Source organism: Gossypium arboreum, chromosome 5, assembly GCF_025698485.1.
Source record: "Gossypium arboreum isolate Shixiya-1 chromosome 5, ASM2569848v2, whole genome shotgun sequence".
Lineage (NCBI taxonomy): Eukaryota > Viridiplantae > Streptophyta > Magnoliopsida > Malvales > Malvaceae > Gossypium > Gossypium arboreum.
The window spans coordinates 5,680,666-5,703,960 of NC_069074.1; the positions used below are offsets into that span (position 1 = coordinate 5,680,666).

The window sequence follows — 23,295 nt, forward strand, 5'->3', positions numbered from 1 at the left end:
ATTTAATCGATATATCATTTATTAATTGTTCCATCACAACATATGTACAAATTTGATTACTTGATTTATGATTTTTAATATGCTAAATAAAAATATTATTATACATAATAATTGCTCTATCGCAGAGGCGTAGCTAAGGGTTGGCATAGGCCTAGGCTCAAGTTTCTCTTAAAATGAAAAAATTTTCATTTAAACCTATTAAAATTTTTAAAATTTTAAATTAGTAAAGTTAGAATTTCACTTTGCCCCCCTAAAAATGATAAAATTTGATTTAATCTTTTAAAAATTATAAAAATATAAACTATTAAATGGTGAAATTGCATTTTTACTATTATAAAACTTAAATTTTAATTTTAGTCCCTAAAAAGAATTTTTACCTTCACCCTGTCTATCAGGACTCACATTAAAAACAAAAGAATCAATCTACTCACAACAAATTTGTTTGATTGGAATTTTTAGTTGTATTTGATAATTACATTAAATTTCTAAAAAAAAAGTGTGGTATCATTTAAAAGTGAAAATTAATAAGTTAATTTTATTTTTAAAATATTTTTAAAATAAATTATTTCCTCTTTTATTAAAACTATTCAAATATAATATTTAAATTTTATGCAAACTACTCAAAATAAAATAAATAACATCATATTAACAAGACTAAAATTATGAAATAATGAATTTTCAAAACCAAGATTTACTATTATCAAATAAAACAATTATATTCAATGCTTAATTTTACTAATATATCAAACAATTTTATAATATAAATAGTAATTATAAAATTCAATCTTTAATTTTTCAGCACTTAATTTTTAGTTTATTAAACACGCTCTTAGTCACATATTATATATTATAAGAGAAATTTGAAATAAATAATTAAGTATTTTAAGTTGATAATTTTTCAATTTAATTCACTTGGAATTTTTAATTAAAATAAACTTAAAATATATTAGTTTATCATTTTAAATAAATGTTTTATACAATGATTATTAGAGTATAAAATAAAAATAATGTAAAATAAAGACAAAATAAATGTTTTAATAAAATTCGCACTATTTATCCTCTCTTTTTTCAAATTAAAACAAAACTATAATTTAATTATTAATGGCTTTCAAAAAGGCATGACTGCATTCGTATTTACAGTTATTTGTTTAATCACGTTACAAATTTATATTTATATCAATTTTAAAATATCAATAGTTGTTATTGTTTAGTGTATTTATATAACGTTAATGTTTTTTTGTGCTCATGTAATTATTATATCCTATTCAACTAGTGAAGTCTTAAGATGTAGCAGAGGTGGAAGATTTGAGACTCCAAACGTTCAATTAATAGATTACAATTCTTTGATGGTCCCCATGGTTGACAACAAAACAGGAATTGGGTTATTATTCATTATAGTGATGGTTTCGTTTTTGGTGGTAGTGTTATAAGGGAATTATGTGAGCACGGAGTGAGCGGAGTTAAGTGTGTTGATTGAATGTATCATTTTGGTCATCTTGTTTAACTTCTATAAGATCATCTTTGAGTCCGATTGTGTGAGTCTAGTTAACCTTTTTTGGAAACACCGTGAGGACATTGAAATGTTAGACCATCGGATCAAAGAAATTAGAGGCATGTTTGAGCTCTTCGTCGAAGCTGATGTTAAGTAGATTAGACGAAAGAAAAATACAGTGGCAGATAACCTTTATAATCTTGCCTTAAATAACCAGTATAACTTATCTTTTGGTACGAAGTATCTAAATAATATCCATAATTATGTAATTCTTGATTCATTTTAATTGAGGTAGAGTGACCTTGGACCATTTCTGTCAATATATATATATTATACAATTCTTTATGTTAAATAATTTAAATTGAATTAAATTAAAATATTCAATTCATCTATACAACTTTTACATGACGGCTCTAAGCCTTTCTTTCATGACAACTGTCATTTTTATATATATGAAAAAGATTATGGTGAAATTCTATTTTAAATTTTTATTGTTTTGAGATTATATAAGAGTAGTTAAAATTTAATTTTGATTTCTATATTTCACTCAAAATTAAGTTTTATACTTTAATTTTAATATAATTTAGCATCCCAATTTTTATAATGTCGTTAGTTAGTTTAAATAATTTATCTTAATTAACATGTTGATGCGAACTTTTAAGGATTATTAACACCGTTAAAATTATCTATTAAATTCAAGCCTATTATGGTGTCATTATTTTACATGGATATTAAGTGGGTATCTTTTAATTTCAAAATATTACACTAACAAATTTAACAAAAGAATTATAAAATGTTAACAAATGAAGCTAAATATTTTAAATTCAAAAAGTAAATATACTAATTTCTTAAAAATAAAAATATAAAATTAAATTTCAAATATACGAAAAATCAAAATAAATGAGAAAATAAATAATTAGCCCAACGCAAAACCGAGTAAAATTATACTCTATAATTTAATGATTTGTAACTTTAAAAAATATTAGCTAATAAAAACAATATTCCAATTCATTTCTTAAAAATCATGCAAAAGTTTTGACTTTTGGTGAGAAAGTAAAATATTTTGATATAATATAAAATGTAATAAAGATGGTCAGATTAACTTCTAATTGGGGTATGTATACTGAAAATATACTACATGAAAAAACAAATAAAAATAATGTACTGAAAATACATAAATTATGGATGATGCCAATTAGTGCGGAGTGGATGAATAAATTCGGAGTTGACTCGGCAGATTAAAATTTTGATGACACCAAGAATCCGATTTCCACTTTAAAATAAAATTTAGTAGTCCGTACTTCTGTTGTTTAAAATGCAGATTAATTAAGGTAGTGCAAGTGCAACACAATCCTAACAATACCCAAAACAAAAACGCTATACCATCATCATTTTACAACTACATTCTGGGGAGCGCGAGAGGCAATCACATGAATTATGCATTCACTGTCCTGATTAATTATAATTAATTATTCTTTAATCAATGCTTCATGACTTATGATTCCACATTATACTATTAAATCAATAAATCTTTGTGTTAGTGTAGAAAAAAGTGGGAAATTAGACAAAGTAAAGGTAGCTAATTAAAACAATGTTGACCGTGTAAAATAATTTCTTTTTCTCCATATATGAAAAGTGCTGTGTAATGGTGTTTGACCTAGCTATAGCCTTTAACTCCGTTTTTTAAAATTGGAATGGCAGAGTTTCAATGGCCGGTTTAGAATCATATATTTAAGTGCATGTTTTCTTTGGATTTAATTAAATCTCATCTTTTTTGACATTCAATGCTTGAAATTTCAAATTTGGATCTTCAATTAAATATCAAAGACTTTTTGCCATTATATATGGTGAATAAAATGTTCATTTATTGATAAATTTATTAAAAAGAATTGAGTTATTAAAGATAAAATTATCAAAATAAATGCATATTTCTAATTTTATGAAAATTTATTAATCTAAATATTTTAACTTATTATTTAAGTTTGGTTTAAAATATATTCATCTCTTAAGAGTCATTTGGTTTGTGGAATCTTATATTCTCGATGATAAAGTAAAATTTCATAACGTGAATATCGTGTTTAGATTTCAAATATTATTTTGAGATGATAATCTCACGTTCTCAATAGTGTCAAGATTCCATAATATATGGGGTAATTTTAATGTCATCTCTTCCTTAAATAATTTTACCTTCCGTGTGGAATCTTATATAATATCTAAAAGGACATAAAACAAAACTCAAAAATTCAAAAATCAAAACTAAAAATTAATATGAAAATAATTGAGACTTGAATCAAATTATGATAAATGGCTCGAAAAATCTAAAAAACAATCTGGATTGAACTGATCTCACTCCTAATACTTAGTAATATGTTAAATAATCTTACATTTTGATAATCCTATATACCATAAGTAATATTACATTCCATGAATTAAATATCCTTAGGTAGCGCTTGGTATTATGAACATTAGTCACTTTCTTGATAATTTAGTCAATTGGAAAGTGATTCCAACATTTGATATGTCAAATTTTATTTACTTTCCTCGAAATATAACTTTCCATTGAGAGTTACTTTCCCATAAACATGACAATGTGATTCCCATGATAAAAGATGTGAATGTTATTTTTCCATGTAAATTGGAAAGTTAAAAAAACATTAAGACAAAATTAACCTATTTTATATTGGTTTAGGGTATTAGTCTATTAATAAATGTTAAAAAGAAGAAGTTATTACTTCATTCCTCCTACTTGATGATTTTCTTCATTACTTAACGAATTATTTGCAAGTAAGTTTTTTTTTTCTAGTTTTTTTTTTCTCAACTACAAATTTGATTTAACACTTGTATTTGCACGAAGTACTTATTATTTTTATTGTAGAATATGGGTAGAATAATTTAAAGATCGCCGTTAGTCTTGAAATGGAAATGAAAAAGTAATGCCTCCGAAACTCTTAATGTTTGAAATTGTATGTTCATGTAATGCTAAATAGTAAACCCGAATAAAAGGAATGAGAAGGTGTAATGAAATTGTGATAATCGTGAAATAAAACATACGTGATTAATTATTGTAAATCTAATATCGTGTAATGTCCATGTAGACTAGTGTTGAACTCCGTGGATATAGTTGACATGCTATAGGAACCAAAGCACTCCTGTGATAATCGCGTTATTCGTGATATTGCACTTCGGTGCCTCTTGTTCTGTTAATACGTTTTAGTGCCCATGTTTTTAGAACTTATGTGCTCCATTTATCGTGATACGTTCCATGCATCCATCTAGTTCAAACGTGTCTATCATGGGCTAAAAAGTCGTGGTAAGTGATTTCTAATAAAAGTTGTGTTCATGTTAATCCGTAATGACAAAATTAGTGAATCAAAGTATTAATGAATTTTGTAAATATGAAATAACCTATTGATTACTAAGATATACTCATGAATTATAATAGTAACAATGTTTATCATAAATAAAAATCAAAGAAATGGTAAGGCCTGAATTCACGGGTACTTACAAAGATTTCACGAACTTAACGCGTAGGTGAAAGACCATATTGAAGTTCTCTTTCGAAGTAACAACTTTGACACATCTCATCACATCATCAAGGCATGGGAAAACAAAGGTATGAAATAAATTTCCTGATATAAAGTATGACGTGTACAAATGTGAATTAATGAAGTAAGAAAAAAAGTGTCTAGTTATTCTAATATCTGAGTTTAATGTGTTTTGAATGGTAAATATGAGGTATTACATAATTTATGAGCTTTGATTACTGATTGGAATGGACAATTTTGGTATGGTTTGGAGGTGTTTGACAATAGAATTTTTGGGTCCTCTATCCTAGGTCTCGAGAAACACGAAATGTGTCTCGAGACACAATAGCTTTGTAGCTAAAAAGCTACAGTATCAAGGTCATATCTGAGACATATTTAACTTTGTCTCAAGACAAGATAACTTCGAAGTTAAAGTTTTATAATAACATGACACTGTTTCAAGACATATAGACCTAAAATTGAAAATTTTTAATTGGACTAAAAAAGACTTAAAACGAAATTGAGATGAAATTATTTTTTATTGTTAGTCTAATTAAGTTCTAGAAAGGTAATGTGACCTTGATAATGGCCTAAATTATGAGTATTTGATATGACAAATAAAGTTTAGTGCTAAATGTAGCATTAATTACTTGAGTTTATTGAGAAAGCGGTGTTACATTACCTCTCTATAATCAATCAATTAAAAAGATCATGTAAGTCATCTAAAGACAGCAAAGATTGGCCAGACTCATCTTACAAAATAGTGGGCCATGGTGGAAGAGAGAATATTCTTAATGGACTAATTATAGATAGGTCATTAACTTTTAGCTAAAAGTAAAAAAAAATCACTTGTCAATCATCACTCAATGGAGTAATGTGTTACGTCAACAATTTATTAAAAGATTAACTAAAATTTTAATAGTAATAATTAATTTTAACAATTATCTTAATTAAAATAATTAAATTGAGAAGAAAAATTAAAATAATTAAAATAGAACAATTTTTATTTTAAATTTATTTAATAAGTATACTTTAGAGTATTAATGTATTTTAACCAAACTTTCAAGGAGTAAGTTAATGTTTTCAAACCACAGAAGTAAGTGAAATTTTATCCAACTTTATTAGTTTGAATAATTTTCTCTAATATTTAAATATAATTATATTTGTTGAAAATATGTTTAAAAATTATTAAAAAGATCTTAAACTTAAAATTTCATCCATTATTTTAACTTGTGTATTTATAAATGTGGTGATTAATCTCCAACGAGTAAACTTAAAATAGGAGAAAAGGGAAAAGAAGATGCCGAATTTTGATGAACAAAATTCCATGAGTCTACCCCTTTTACCTCCCTATGAGACGTAGGCTTGCTTGGTGGTACAGCAAAATTCTTTTAGAGGATTAAATATATTTAGGGGGCAAAGTCCTAACAGTTCAACAAATCACATACTGCCACATCATTACATGCCTTCCCCGCGTAAATAAATTAAATGTTATAAAAAGGAGACCAGGCAAACTTTATTGAAAGGATGGGCATAAGGTTCTGTCCACCCCTAGCTACCTTATCATAATATACTATTGTTTTTAGATGGTATTTAATTTTCCTATTTCTTTTGGTTTTTATTCCAATAATTTCCACCTATCTTGTTCTTAGAGCAATAAGGACCAAACATTTTCTCTTTCCGGTTCCCACTTCGTTGCACTGGAACAAATATAGATAAATAAATGGACAAAATGAAGATAGTCAATTACTTGTCTTCTATTTTCATTTTTTTTAAAAATGCGAAAATTATCATGTAAAAATATTGTTTTTAATTCATAATTATTCTTCATATAAATATTTATAAACATTCATCGTAAATGTAAGATGCATTTTACTTTCAATGAAAATATGTTCGAATTTTAAAACGACATTAATAAAAGGAGTACATACAAATCTTGAATATAAATGATTAATGAACAAGGAAAATTAAAATTAAAAATTCTTCATATATACCAATACTACTAATAAATAGCATTGATATAAACTAGATTATGGCACATATCAACAATATGGGTGAAAATTTTTATGTAATAGTTATATTTATAAAAATTTAATATAAATAATAAATTAAACTTGAGTTTAATGGTAAAGTATAAATGTTATAAACTATAGAGATTTAGGTTCAAATCCTATTATGTACATTTATATTTATATTTTTTTATACAAAATTATAAAAACACCCTCAAAATAATACTATTGACTTTGTAAAGTTAAAATATGAATAGGATAATGATTTTAGAAATCTTAACAAGTGTCTTAAAATGCTCATATTTATACTATTAATATATATAAAGTATTTCAAAAAATATTAATAATACTATTTAAAATTAAAAATAATTATAAATATCAAAATTTATTTATTAAAATAAAATTGTAAGTATTAATTTTTTATCAAATTAATAAATTATATTAATAACTTATTATATATTATTAAATATAAATATTCATGTTATAATACTAAAAATTATAATATTTGAGATCAATATTTTAATATTTTAAAATATTAAAATTAAAAATTATTACTATAATTCAATTTAGCTTTATTAGAGTTAATTTTTATTTAAAATTCATGTTGCTCATAAAAATAATTTTTCGAAAATTTTCTGATGCTTTTAAAAGGAATACAATTTAAAATGACTTATTTTCTCGACTAATAAGTCATTAAATTATTTTCTATAAAACAAATATAAAAATGCAAAGAAAAAATCTTCTACAAATTATTTTGTGAAACAACCATATCCAATTTGAAATTTCAGCATGATTGTATATAAAAATATTTAATTTATTTTAGAATTTTTTAAGATTCCATAAACAATATCATTAGGAAAATACAAATCTTGTAGAGTATATTAAAAATATGGGTCAAATTTTAATCCAACTTATAAATTAAAAAAATAAGTAATATTAATTTATTATATATGAGTATTATTACAACCAAAAAGTAGAGGATGATTATAAGGGTGGTTTACACAAAATAAGGTGCGAACAGCAATTGCCTGTGGAAAGATAAGAAAGTTGATAGAACTTAGGCAGAATAAGTTCAAATATTTGAGTCTGCCTTTACTCGTCATCTAATGCGTATTTTTAGAGGAAAGGAAGGTTAGTCATGGCCCCTATCCCTCGAGTTTAAGCGTCATAGTGGGATGGCTGAGTGTCAACATAGAGTGTTATAGAATTTGATCTGAATGGAACTGATGATGGTGGAGCAATCGAATATGATGGATTGATGAGTTTTTGTAAAATATTTCTTTATTGTATCTTTTTAAATTGTGTGGGTCTTAAAATGGATGTACTAAAATGAGGATTTGAAGTTTCAAGAGAAAAATTTATAGAATACAATAGTCATGTAGTTGCATCATCTTGATCCAAATCAAGTTATTTGACCTAAAATTTATGAATTTAACTTTATATTAATAAATTTTAAAATTTAATATGAGTTGAATAATAAAATATAACATATATGTTATATGTAAATATATTTATGCAACCAATGCAATAATGCTTAGCGGTTAAGTTTTCCTTCTAGTTGGATCCCAAATCACAAATTCCATCTCAATCACTTGAAGATTATACCATATGTGTGTTTCTCGAAAGTCCATCGGCCATGGGTGAAAATCTTTCCTACCCTACCACAAAAAGACTAAACAGATTTGGTCATAAAGGCAAAGACAAACAAAAAAAAAGAGAGAGGACAAAGAAATAAAGGGAAACCCTTGAAAATAAAAATACATCACAAACTTGTAATTAGTGTTTTCCAACAAATGCTGTTCACGGACGTGCAGTATCATTAATAAGTTATGGACAACACATATTATATATTATTAAAATTTGTGAAATATCTAAATATGATTATATTACACATCAACGTATATGGATGGTTAGGTGTAATATTTACGTTGAAATAGAAAAGTATAACGATTTTGAATTTTAGAAATGATGTTATTTTAAAAATAAATATAAATTTCGAATATAAATATTAAAATAAATACTGAAAAAATTATAGAGATCAAATGGTGAGCTCAATTTAATTTACACTGTGTACCTTCACTTAATTATAGTATATTAGACCTACAAAGGAATATATATATTAATACATTGTAAAATATTCTTACGATCATCTTTTTAGTAAATGGGGTCAAATTCGAATGACTAAAATTTTATCTACCTAAAAGCTAATTCAATCTGTTGAACTTTTGAAACTCATCTTTAATATTAAAATTTATTTATTGTTTTATAATTTTAAATAATTTCACAATTATAATTAAATACAAATTATTAATAAAATGTAATACTAACTTTTAAGAATCTTGTTAAAGTTTAATCTAATCTTTTGCCATATCTAATGAGATGATCTTGATAACATATAAAATTAGTGAATTTAAAAAAAATACATGGCAAATTACAATGGAATGACAAGATTTATTATCCTGAAAAAAAGAAAAGAAAAAGGAACCCCTAAAATTTTGTACAAAATTAAAGCTTCATATTTATCAACTAGGACAATAAATATGACATTTCAATGCTATTATTGGAATGGTGTAAGCATAAGCAAACCCCCTCATTCCCGATATATAACACTTTATCTAGAAAATAAAAAGTAATTTCTTTTCATGAAAAAAAATGGGGAAAGGTGTGATGAAGAAGGAAACGAAAAAGCAAAAATAGAAAGCACAAAAAATATCGTTTTAGACATTATGAAAAATATATATTTCAAACTCAACATATTAATTAGGGTAAACTACCCATTAGTTACTCTAAATATGTGTTGTTCTTATTTTAGTCATTCTAAATCTTTTTTTTAATTTAATTATCCCAAAATAGAAATTAATCAAATTGGTCGCTTCATTGTTAAATAGTAACAAAAGACTAATGGTGTATTTTTACGTTAGCCACTCTAAAATTAGGACAAATTAAGAAGGGTTGTTCCTATTTTGGTCACCTAAAAATTTTTCATACGAATGCATCATTAAGCTTCCGTTACCATTTAACAAGTGAAGTGATTCATTTAATCAATTTTTATTTTGAGGTGGCCAAATTAACAAAAAAATTAAAATGATCAAAATAGAAAAGATCTATAATTAGAGTGAATGACAGTATAATTTATCCTATATTTAATACATATATAAATATTCATTTTGACATGATTAGAAGAATATAAAATAAGGGAGGTAGGATAAAGATTTTGACATCTAACCCTCTCTCATTATTATTTATCATTATGAAAAAAAAAGAGAGAAGATTTTGGCATTAATTAGCCACAGAAACAAAAAGAAGAGGGAAAAGGAGAAAGGAAAAAGTATGCCAAAAAGAATAAATTTGGCTTTTTGGCTTTGCATTGCATGCATGGCTTTCCACATCTAGCAATGATATTGGGAAAGCCAATTCTGCGAATGAGAAACAGCCACGTTTTCAAAATCCAGAGGGACACGTAAATGGCTAGGTTCTGTTTAGTTCGAATGGCTTGAGCCAGGGGTCTCCGATCACTTGGTTCGTGGTCCAATTCCCAGCCCCCTTTTAGGCTCACTTTTTGCTGTGACTGTGCCCATCCCTCCCTCCCATGGTTTGATGGTGAGACCAGCGGTGTCTATGGCTTTGCCTTTTTTTTTTTTAAATCATGGGAAGCCAACCACTTGAGTAATTGGTGGTGGTGGCCAGCCTAGCAGATTCTCCGTATATTCCCAACCCTACCCCTTCCAAATATATCTCACTTATTCAAAAAATAAAAGAAAATCAAATAAATGCTAGTTTATTATTGGTATTTGAATTATGTCAATGAAAATTATTTGTACAAGTGTTTTTAAAATCTTAATTTAAAATTTAAGTATTCAATACCGATATAAAATAAAAATAAAATGTTGATTTTAAATATGATATCGTTAAATAAAAATAAATCTTTAAATAATATTTAAATTCATTAATCTTATGATATTTTAATAAAAATATAAAAAATCATTTATTGTAACGCAATATAATTTTTAAATCCTTAATAAACAAGTAATATAAATTGTTTGTAAAATTTAATTTAAATATATAAACTATATTTTAGATATTAAAATATAATTATTACAAATTTAAATATATAATTTTATATATTTGGAATAAATTTTAATATGAAAATAATGGTATACATAATATAAACATTATATAAAATATATTGGATGGCAAATAAAGATTAAAAACATCATTTGACTCTCGAAGTGATTTTCCCAACACAAAAGTTACAAATTTTAGTATTTACATTTAAGGTCAAAAACACTTTTAATCTCCATCGTCCTATATTACTTTTGATCCTAAAAACACTTTTAAAACACAATAGAAAACAAAGACTAAATCTCACAAGCTATATACTTAAATTCGTCATTGCACTTTCAAATACATAAGTAATGATGATGACAATTTTAATTAAAATGGTATAAATTTTTCTTAAAATTAGTCCTTTTCTACTTTTATGTTGATATGAATTTTTTTTGCTAAAAACCTGTTTTTAGAGGAATAATTAATAATATTAATTATTAATAAAATATTTTAATTTTAGGGATTTAACCAAATATTAATAAAATTAGAAATTGGTAATAGGATGTGAAAGAAATATAAACTAGGATTGCAGCGATGGGTTGTACTGTTGTGAGTGGTGGTTTCTTTTTGTTGTTTTCTTTTCAGATATTGGGTACATGTGTCAAATTTAGGTTACGTACTTTTGGGTTTGGTCATGCACGAGCTTAATCGAAGTGGAATATTCTTGTTTGTTTGTCTAAGTATGCTAAAAATAATAAAAGGGTATTGTTATCATCATCAAAGTTGTTAAAGGTTTATCCGCCAGTCTGTTTCCTACTTTCATTAGATTTTACGTTTTGATTAATGTTGATTTTCACTGTTGATGAATATAAGCATATTGATTCTCTCATAATTAAAACAAGAGAAAAAGGGTAATTGGAATTGGAATTGGAATTGGAATTGGTTGGAGTAGTTTATTTTACTATTACCAAAATTCGATAAAAAAAAGTTAAAATTAAGAGGGTTACCATTAAATCAAATCTATCTTAAAACTACTCCTTTATTATGAATCATTTCCCAATATTTGAAGGCGTAATATGCACGAGTGAAAAGCCTTTGACAAGAATCTTTCTTGCCATCATAACATAAAATAAAACAAAATTAATTTAAGCGATAGTTAAATTAGCCGACCAAACCGAATAGAATTAGAGGAAAATTATTATATATTAAATACTTTTTGTCTAGCATCCATGATTAGAAATTTCATTGCAAATATAATAATATTAATACCTGATTTACCACAAAAAGAGAAAAAAAAAGCCAAAATCACTTAACTGTTTATTATAGAAACCTGATGTCCAAATTCCAAAAGCTCTTTGCACATTAAGCATTAGCTTTACCAGTGACAAATTATAATATACCCAATCCCAATGTGTGCATTCCTATCCATTTCTTTCGTGTCTTTAATGTGATTCTCATGCCCCCACTTTTTTACTCCATTCATTGCGTTATTTGTACTGGGGTTTTAATTCGGATACAAAAATAATAATAGTTTTTTTTTTTTAATAATAAAGTGAATTCTGTTATCCATATTTTGAGATAAATGGTGGAATTTTCTTTTCTATTGGTAATAATAAATAGTGGATTCTTAATATGGCTATATATCAACAAGGAATTGTTTTATATATATATCCAGACAACATGTCTTTGTCAAATCTGTGAGAAATCTTTCCAATGATCCCTAACTCATGGCCTGAATGAGAACGTACGTTATCCAAACTCGCAAATGGCATGTGAATATGATGATCGAAATGTAGGGTTCTTTATTTTTATTTTTTTGGCCACAAATATACGTAACTTGTAAATATAAGCAAGGGACAATGAACCGCGAGACATGGCGAGAATGGTGGTGGTCGGAGCTGAGACAGGCAGCCGAGCACGGAGGCGAAGTGATTGGTTGGATGCTTGTCCACCCGCCGCTCGATCATTTCAACAGTGACGACATTCGTTACAAGACGTCACTAGGTCTTTTATTGTTGTGTTGGGATTGTGGCTTGCATTATAAGCATGCTTGGTGAAAATTTACGTCCTCATGTTCCATTCTTAGATTCTTTTTTTTTTTTTTCGTTTTTGAAAATAAAATAATATGACTTAATATATGTTGGATTGGGTTTGGAAACTTTGATGTAATGGACCAATTTTGTCCACGATTTATTTGTGAAATTAATTTCATTAAATTTCAAAATACCAAAGATCTTAATCCTCCCCCCCAAAAAAAAAATATATATATATATATATTTTGTCCACATTCGAGTTATTAGATAGAACAGGCACATATTTGACTTGTTATTTATTGAATTTAGATATTATTTTATCAAAATTTAATGTTATTTATTGAATAAATATTTAATACTTAAATGAATTATATAAGTATCTATGGTATTCAGCAACCTCTTCTTTTAAATCTAAATTTTCGTAAACAAATTAAGTTAATTAGAAAACCAAACTGGAATTGCAATCTCTACCTTAGGAAACAATCTCATAGTCCAATCCTCAAGCCACAGCCATTTAGATTGAAAATCAGATTTTTTCCAAAAAAAATAAAATAAGGGTTGCATGTGAGATTAAGTATTATATCAATAAAATAATATGATACATCATCGTGAAGTTTAAAAATTTATGAACAAGATTAAAAAGATGACATGTAATTATAGGGTATAATAATAAATATATAATAACACTGAAACACATGAAAATTTATTAAGTTACAAAATATATAGTATATAGCAAAATAACAATGAGTGATGATATTGAAATAAAAATAAAATGATTAATAAAGATAATGATTAACTTAATTAATAAAATTAACCATCGGAGTAAATTTGAAAATACCTGGAAAATTTTCCTATAAAAGTAATTTCAATGTGTTGTAATTGAACGCAATTAATTGTTTGGGTAGAATATTGTCTGGATCAAAATCATTAAATAGTAAATATTTTTATGTTTAATTTCAGATGAAGCCATAATTTCGAATTAGACCATTAAGAGGCCCGTTATGGTTAACATGCAGAATTGGGTCTAGCACAACCTTGCCCTACATACTGGCCCAAGTTAAATCTTGAGTTTGTAACTTCAAATAGATTTGGACAAGAAAAAAGGTCCAAAATAATACAAATATAGGAATACACTCGCAAATATAAAATCATACGAAATAAAGTAAAAGGGGTGAAAAAACAAAACAAAACAAATCCTTAACATATGCACATGTGTATGAAGAAATTCAAACATGGAAGAATCCAAATTATCAATACCATTCTTAAATCTCTCCCCCCGAGCTTAATTAATATGAGAAGACTTTAAACCATAGAGGGGAAAAGCCAGAATTCTTACTGTCTCAAGTTGATGAAACATGGTCATGGTTCTTGCATGAAGTCATGAATAATGGCAACAATGTTATCTTATCTGGGACTAACACAAGCACGACCTAAAATTATCAACCATTGTTCGAGTTTGAATTTGATCTACTTCGATTCTAAACAATGCAAGTAACTAATCGAATCGATAAGATGAGGTTTCTTATCTCCTAAATCCCAAAGCGCACATTGGTTTCTCTCATTTGTGGGCACCTCTATTAGTATTCACAATTTATGCGGATAGTCTTTACTTGCCTTTCTTCCTTCTTTTTTTTTTTTTTTTCCTCTTTGAAATTTTAATTTAATATAATTTTCCTAAAAATTAGATATTAAATTTATTTTCGTGTTCCTTTAATCTTTGTGAACAATACGTACTAAAGCTTTGTTCGTTTAGTATTATTATTTTTTAAAATTTTTATTAACCTCGATTTGTGCAATTGGGAGTTGGGACTAATATTAATGTTCTAAATTGATAAATTAAAGGCAACAAGATTTAGTCAAAAGACCAATTATGATGAGTCACCCTTTGGCTTTAATCATTTTCAACTACCTCCATGCCTACAAAGTAAAAGTTCCGACGGTTTATCAATTGGACTTAATTATATATTTATTAAGAAAGAATAGTATGAAATATTTATTAATATTGATTTAAATGAAAAAAATATTAATGATTAAATTAATAGGTGATTAACATTTTTATATATATAAATATGATTATGTACCATAAATTAAATAAAAATAATGATATATATCATTTTCCATATTACCTAATTAATAAAGAGAGAAAGAAAGTCAAAGTCGTATGGGTTATGGAGTGGCCATCACAACACCGACGCCTGTCCCAATGGCCATGGATGACAAACCAAACCTCGTTCCTTCCATATATTTAAGCCAGAGGCTAGGAGTAGTTTGTGTTTTTTATTGACTTTATTTTTTCTAAACCTCGGGAATGGTCTAATTAATTCCTTCTTCTCTTCGCCATTGTGTGTTTCGACATTTTATTTATTGACTTGGAAGTTGATCAGGTTGCATTGCATGTTGCCCACCTTTTTGTACTCTTCTCAACTCAAGTATATCAACCCTCTCTCCAACTCACGCAATTTATCTAGTCTTAGATTAGATGGATTCAAGGTAACATTTCTTTCCTTTCTCATATACTACTCTAGTTTTCTTTTTTATTCCAATTGAGATTTTCTTGTGGCCTGGGTTTGTTGGAATTAATAGGTTACAGAATAAAAAAGATGGATGAAATTGAGATTCCTACCCATTTTCTTTGTCCAATTTCTCTTCAGCTCATGAGAGACCCTGTTACGATCTCAACTGGAATATCATACGATCGTGATAGTATAGAGAAATGGCTATATTCATGCAAGAACAAGCAGGTATGTCCCGTTACCAAACAAGCCTTGCACGATTCTGGTCTAACCCCAAATCACACTCTTAGTCGATTGATCCAAACATGGTGCACTCTCAATGTTTCCCATGGAATCCAAATAATCCCAGCACCCAACCCTCCCATCCATAACACCCAGATCGCCAAGCTCCTTAACGATGCCACGAAACTCCCTGAGACGCGATTCAAATGCCTTGCAACACTCAGATCAATCACGCTCGAAGAAGGTGAGAGAAACAGAAGCTGTATGGAAGAGTCTGGTGCAGTTGAATTCTTGGTATCAATCATCAAGAGAGATAATTCTACGTTACTTCAAGTGGAGAACAATAAAGGGTCGGAATTCATAAAAGCTAGAGACGAAGCTTTGAGTATTTTTTATGATATCAAGGTCTCTAAAAGCTGTCTAAGGAGTATTATTAGCAACGATGAAGTATTTGTAGCGTACTTGGTGCAAGTCCTGGAAAACGGTAACCACAAATCTCGAGCATACGCCACGATGATATTGAAAAATCTTTTTCAAGTGGCGGATCCAACCCAATTGATCAACGCTAAATCCGAATTATTCGCCCAACTCGTACGTGCTTTGAGCGACGAGATCTCGCAGCAAGCAACCAAGGCGGCATTGAAACTCCTTGTGGAGCTTTGTCCTTGGGGAAGGAACAGGATTAAAGCCGTCGAAGGTGGGGCGGTGTTCGTCTTGATTGAGCTTCTTCTCGGAACCTCCGAAACGAGGGCTTCGGAGCTCGCCTTGATCGTGTTGGGTCACCTTTGTGGTTGTGCGGAAGGGAGAGCCGAGCTTTTGAAGCACGGAGCGGGGCTAGCCATTGTGTCGAAGAAGATATTTAGGGTTTCACATGGGGCAAGCAACATGGCAGTGAGGATTATATCCTCAATTAGCAAGTTTTCAGCAACATCTAGGGTTCTTCAAGAAATGTTGGAAGTTGGGGTGGTGAGGAAGCTAATTTTGGTGGTGAAAGTTGATAGCAATAGCAAGAGAAAGGCAAAAGCAAGGGAGATGTTGAAATTGCACTCTAGGGTTTGGAGGAACCCTGCTTGTATTTCTTGTCATTTGTTGTCTTCTTATCCATCTTGAGATTGATTGATGCCCTTTTTTAAGATGAATAAGACGAGGACTTGAGTTCAGAAAATTGGTGTTACCGAGGAAGGCGATTGCGGCCTTCGTGTCTCCGGCTGTGACCATATATTTCCTCTACTTCATCACAACACTTCATATCTCCTCAGTTCATTTTCTTCTTATTTCAATGGTTACTGGTATGTATTTTCTTCATAGGTCATAAATATGGGCTTTATTATTACTATTTTTTCTGAGGCTTCTGGTTTCGAAGCCCAGTTTCTGTTATTGATTTCGTAAAAGGCTATAAACCCAAAGTCTTTGCTTCCCTCCTGACTTGCTGCAAAAAGGAACTTTTTTGGGGTAAAAAATAAAAAATAAAATGGACTTGTTAGATTCGGTAAATAGAATTAGGGGTTGATAAATATTTTATAAGGGAATAATAAAATATTAAAAAATATTTAGAAAAAATATATGACAATTTTTAAAGTTGTTTGTAAAAAAAATACACTGCTAAATTTTCAAATATTAATCAATTTTAATATGCATAACAAGTAGAAGAATATTAATAAAATTATTGATTGAATTGTTAAATCATTAATTATATAAAATTATGGAAATATATAAAATAATATTAAATTTACACAAGTATATGGTAGGTTTTAAAGGGACGACAATGGTTTGGATGTTTATATTTGAGATGCTTGTTGGTCTTGGTAGTAAATTTATAAAATCAAACTTTGTTAATTTACCTTTTAAGGTTCTCATTCGGATCTCAAATATGTTTAATTAAAATTTTCTTTTAAGAGGAATATTTGAATTCTAAAACTCATCTCCTTCATTGCTTTGGAAAATGCCAACAGAAAATACAGCAATAACTGACATCTAACACACACATTGCTTTAACCAACCATCATAAGTGGCAATCTATTATTCCTAAGCAAGTTATAATATCCAAGCAATTAATGTACCAGAGGTGTGGCTTAGAAGATAGAAGACAAACATCACAAGTTGTTCCTTCCCACCCAAATGCACAGTTGTATCAAGTCCAATCATTTAATACTACTTACAAGTATATTTCATAACTAATACGAAAAAATTAATTATTATTATCTGTGTGATGGAGAATAAATTCATTGACTAATAAACCAAGTCAATAAGACGTTAGACCGAAACAAAAAAATATTGACGAGGCAATGAAATAAATTAAATAAACATATATGATCACTTACTTTAGGTTTTCAGTTTTAAGTTGACAAAATTGATTAGGTATTCGTCCTTTGATTAGTTTAAATTCCATTTCATCATTTCTTAGATTACAAAAACCCTCGATGCCTTTCAGATATAATAGCTTTAATTTTAAATTAAGATTAGGTTAAGCCTACTTCAGTTGGCGTATTTCTTTTATACAAAACTGTGTATTGAAAATTTTTCCATACTAAACTGACGTATATTTTAACACTAAAAACTACTCACGTACGTGACTTACCTAATATTAAGAGGTGTGTTCAAGTTTTTAGTAAGCAAACAATGAATTATTTTACTTCCATGTAATAAAACCAGTGTTAAAATTATAATATAAATAATTATACCTGAAGCGATATAGCTTAATTACAATACAATTTTTTTTCCAAATTGATTAAAATATTTGTTAGCCATATTTTTCAAATAGATGAACTAATTTTTTAATAATAAATGAACTATTTTTTGAATAAATAAATGAAAAACAAGAGTGCTTATTTAAACTTTCAAAGTTTGGTGTCTTAACCACGAAAATCACATGTTTATTTATACAAGTTTATTCAAGTATAAAAAAGAAACCAGTTTGACTTCCTTTCATTGCTTTTAAGTACACCTTCCATCATCATTGATAAAGAGAAAGAAGATGTCATCTAAGGCAAACCTTATTTCATACTTTTTATGCCTTAATATATATATATATATACATATAGATGCATAGTATATGTTATGCATATAGTCAGTGCTTATATATATACTCTACCCATGAAATATCATGTATTGAAACATGTGTTATTGCTTTAAAAATGAAAACCCCAAAGTCACTATAAATTAATATATATTCTAACAAATGAAATTTTAATTGATTATATTCACACCCGCTAACCAAGTTGTTTATCCACATATAAAATCTTTCAAATATCAATTTCCACATGTATCAGCAAGATAATAATATACAATGCGCAATCTTACAAGTAATTTAATCCTAAACTATGCAAAAACATATTAATGATCTTCATATATATATATGTGTATTACCTATATATAAACTAACTAGATCTCCTTCTTCCTATCTCCTTCTTCCTATAAAAGTAGAGCAAGCATGATATAAATAGAAACTGAGACTTGGAAAGGATATTTGGTTGATTCATGCTGTTGAGTCGTGATTTAAACTCTACCCAAAGTGTTTTGGGGAAGGAAAAAGAAGTGAAATGCAATGGGGATATGAAGTTTGTAATTCAGGCCACAAAATCAGGCAACAAAGGCGCCGCAAATCTTTTCCTGCTTTGCATCTCCATGGTGTCATATGTGGTGGAATGAGAAGGTTGTGGTTGGGTGTTGATGGCGCAAAAGTCAGATTGGGTTGCTCCTTCTACATCATTAATATTCTGGTTTGGTACGAAGTTTTGGTGATTCCCGGAGAGAGAGAGGTTCTCACAATGGGGAAGGCCAAGGGTGAGGGAAACGCCACTGTTTCCAGGAAATCCTGGTGGCAACTGTTGCCCATGGTTGAACCTCCCAACCTCTCGCATGGAACTGTAAACAGTCCCACTTAAATAGGAATAACTGTAGTCTTTGAATAGCCTTTCATCACCGAACCTCATGTTGATTTCCCTTGTTTCACCTTGCTTCATCTCCATCTCCATCTCCATTGGAAGGATGCCGAAAGCAGGATTCTGCAACTTATTCCTTGGCTTTTTCGGACTCCTGTCGAGATCAGATGACCCAATGAGATTGAATGATGTTTGTTGCACAAGGGACCCTCCCATGGGAGATGTGGAGATTGTGGAGTTGGAAAATTGATCGGCATGGGATGTAATATTATTATTGTTATTCTGGCTGATGGAACTAGGCTTGGATTGAGCTTTAACTTGATCCATAGTCTGCCCACCTGAGTAAGACCCTGGCTCCATTTGCTGCTCATTTTTGTCAGCATTGATCTCTTCACTGCCATTAGTGTTCCTCTCTTGTTCCTTGATTTCCTCCATGTACATTTCTTCAACCATTGGCTTCCAGAGCCGAACTCGAGCATTTATAAACCAGTTCGACACCTATATTCCAATTATGTACCAACTACATCAGCTTTCATTTCTTCCCTATGATTACAAGATAAACAACAATGCATTGAAGTTGAAAGAGAGAGCAGCTTACTTGGCTTCTTGTAAGCCCTGTTTGTTTAGAAAGCATGTGTTTGTCTGAATCTTTAGGGTACCTGCAGTCAGAAAGTTGACGCATTTCGAATGAGATAATATCCACGTAGATATAGTCTAAGAAGAGCATTTATGGTTAAAAGAAAGAAGTACGTACGGATGAAGGAAATGCTCGAAAAGCCATGCACGAAGAACGCAAACAGCTCGTTCAGGCAATCCTCTTTGGGGTCTCCAAGCATTATGGTGTTGGATCATTCCCAACTGCTGGAGCGCCCGCTGTTGTCGAATCTGATTATCGACATATCTTAGTCTTGAACCCTCCATTTTAACACCTAAGCAATCCTCTTCCCCTAAACTCTTGTTTGTGGCTTTTATTTGACAAGATATTGCATCTTTAAGACAGCGGAACTGCTTCGAAATTGTCTGCAAAGCAAGGGCGGTGTATGATTTTGCAGCACCCAACCCAGCTGCCTGCTCGAATGAAGCGACCACCATTTGCATTTGATGATGGTACTGCCTGTATCTTTGCTCCACCTTCAAGAAAAAAAACGTACAAATTTGCATGAAAATTCACCTTTAAAGTGCCCAAATATTTTCAACTAGAGGTACCACAGTTTGTCCTAAATCTAAATTTTGCAGGTAATGGACCCAGTCTAGTGGCGGTCAGCTGACCTCTAGGCCAACCTTGCAGGCCTAGACTGAATGAAGCAATAGAAACCATGGGATAAAAGCAAAAGAGAAAACACTGGCCACAGGTTTTGATGGCAGACTTAATGTTTTCGACTGCTTGATCATGACTAAGAGGGTCCCAAACTAACCAAATTCTATACACATTTATTATATCAAACAATATCTTGTCTGTTGAATATTAAGCACGGTAAGATTTTGAACTAATCAAATTAATATGATATTTGGTAAATATAATACTGTTGCAGAATGACAATTCTTTCCCTGATGAATTCTGAGATATTAAAGAATGCATTTTTTTCCCTTTCAAAATGTATAAATTAAATTTAAATATAAGTAAACCTCATCAAGCATGTTCACAAGTTTTGCCTTCTTCATCTGAAGTTCCTGTCTTTGTGCTGTGGTGAGCTCAGGTCCGGGTTCAACCCCATTTTCACCGGCACTTGAACCGTCTCCGTTCACAGCAGCCACCGGTTCTGTTTTGGCAGCCTTTGTCTTCTCCTTGGTCCCTCCAGACGGGTGAGTCTTTATCCCTTTCCCCACATTAACAACTTCATCGAGGAGCTCTTGTACTGCTCTCAGGTATTTTGATCCCAAAACTACACTTTGAACCCCGGAAATCCCATTCGAAACTACAGAAACCGTCGACGGTGAACTCCCAGATATCCTCATATCATCTGCAGCTAGTGACGTTGTTGGTGGAACAGCAACTTCAGGTCGTCCTTGGATAACTGTTTCGACGTTACTTGACCTGTAAGGCACCTGTTGGGATGATAGACTCAGGGACAAGCCTTGCCTCGGTGACACCCCCGACCGACGTAACCCCAACTGCGAAATAACGTCGAGGGGCCCACCCGAGTTACCTGCCCTAGCCACTGCCGACACGAGCTGAGGATGGCTGCTACTTCCAGGCGATGAATTCTGTTGATCAATACTTGAGCCCCATAAATTATGGTGAACGCCGGAGACGAGGGGTGGCGGACGGTTGGGTTCATCTGAATCGGAAGGTCCGATGGATGGAGTTGGTGATGGGAGAGGCAGACCGAGGAAGTGGTTGTAGTTAGAAGGTGGCGCGTGGGGCAAGCTTATGGGGTTTAGCGAGTTGCCGGCGGGGTTCAAGAAGAACATGTTAGTGGCAGTCGCTGGTTGGTGTGTGTCAGAATAAGGTACGTAGTTTGGGTTCATGAGATAGAGTGTTTGCATCCCATCAGACGCCGCAGGAGCAGCTTGGAATTCTGAGCTCCCATGAATGTACGTCGCCATGCTTGATCTCAGACCTCAAATAATTTAAAAAAAAAACCCTCACTTGTTGCAGTGTATAGGAACTTCGTAAAGACAACAGCTTGACTTCAGTTCAGGTTAACAAATGAAACCACTACTTTCGATGTTCAATTCATTACACTGATGAGGTCATGGTTCTTTCTTTTCTGAACATGACCTGAAAAAAAAAGGGGGTAAGAACCCACAACAAATATATTAGCAAACAAACACGGTATCGATTTCATGAATCCAAACTCTATAATATAACATAGCAATTACTTTAAATAAAAAAAAAAAAGGAAAAAGAAAGAAAACTATTGTATGTTTCAAGAAAGTGAAGGAGGAGGAGGAAGGATGTGAATATAAAAGCTAAACGTGTAAAATATCGGAGAAAGTTGTTTATATTTAGACAGAGAAAGAGAGAGGGAGACAAAAGAAAATTATTGAGAAGACACAAAAAAGAAATCAAAGAAAAGAACAGGTTTCTGATAAAGAATAAAATAAAAAGAAAGGGCATGAAAAGAGATGGATTGTTGCAGAGACAGAGGCCAAGTACACAATATATTCCCCGATCTAATTTTGCAGAGAGACAGGCAAAGTACATACGAGAGATGATCAACTGCATCTAACCGCAGATACGGACACGTTATGTCTGAATCTCTATCGTATAAGAAAAATCCTTTAATAGTTTTTTGCCCATCTTGTCTGACTCAAATTCTTTGCTTTTTTATTTCCTTCCAATTTTTCTCAACTCAAATGATTATAAATATATGATAATCTAACTAAAAGCGAAGAGAAAGAGATGTGATTGCTGTCAACACTCGCGACTCTGAAGGAAAAAAATGATGCTCACTTTATTTCTTTTTCTTTTCTATTTTTTTTCCTTTCAAAACTATAGGATTTTCGTGCTTTCTCATTGGCGTTGATTTAAATAAGAAAAGAAAATAAACTCACTGTTGGATAAATTGCTTTTGCTTTTGCACAGTCCCCCCCCTTTTCTTAATCTTATCTTTAATACCCTGTTTAAATG

General features: G+C 30.1%; 2 protein-coding genes across 5 annotated transcripts; one reads left to right on the plus strand and one right to left on the minus strand.

Annotated features, from left to right (window-relative positions):
* Window positions 1–15,455: 15,455 nt before the first annotated feature.
* LOC108452376 (E3 ubiquitin-protein ligase PUB23-like) lies at window positions 15,456–17,240 on the plus strand. The gene has a single exon (XM_053028943.1). It carries the CDS (start codon window positions 15,706–15,708, stop codon window positions 16,948–16,950), a length of 1,245 nt encoding a protein of 414 aa, XP_052884903.1. The 5' UTR covers window positions 15,456–15,705; the 3' UTR covers window positions 16,951–17,240.
* Window positions 17,241–19,058: 1,818 nt separating this feature from the next.
* LOC108452054 (BEL1-like homeodomain protein 1) lies at window positions 19,059–23,295 on the minus strand. 4 transcript variants are annotated; one of them, XM_053028705.1, is made up of 5 exons: window positions 23,220–23,295; window positions 21,348–22,443; window positions 20,476–20,852; window positions 20,320–20,380; window positions 19,059–20,219 (listed from the first exon to the last, which is right to left on the minus strand). In XM_053028705.1, the coding sequence occupies exons 2-5, from the start codon at window positions 22,266–22,268 to the stop codon at window positions 19,407–19,409; spliced, it is 2,172 nt and encodes a 723-aa protein (XP_052884665.1). In that variant the 5' UTR covers window positions 22,269–22,443; window positions 23,220–23,295; the 3' UTR covers window positions 19,059–19,406. The 4 variants fall into 4 exon arrangements, with proteins under 4 accessions (XP_052884665.1, XP_017605277.1, XP_017605276.1 ...); XM_017749788.2 differs by lacking the exon at window positions 23,220–23,295 and adding an exon at window positions 22,822–23,187; XM_017749787.2 differs by lacking the exon at window positions 23,220–23,295 and adding an exon at window positions 22,872–23,186.

Bases quoted from the DNA above. Each gene is read 5' to 3' on its own strand.
- LOC108452376 (XM_053028943.1), top strand. From the start codon at position 15,706: ATGGATGAAATTGAGATTCCTACCCATTTTCTTTGTCCAATTTCTCTT.
- LOC108452054 (XM_053028705.1), bottom strand. From the start codon at position 22,268: ATGGCGACGTACATTCATGGGAGCTCAGAATTCCAAGCTGCTCCTGCG. The intron at 20,381-20,475 runs GTACGTACTTCT...TTCTGACTGCAG, and splicing joins TTCGAGCATTTCCTTCATCC to GTACCCTAAAGATTCAGACA. The intron at 20,220-20,319 runs GTAAGCTGCTCT...ATTGGAATATAG, and splicing joins CAGGGCTTACAAGAAGCCAA to GTGTCGAACTGGTTTATAAA.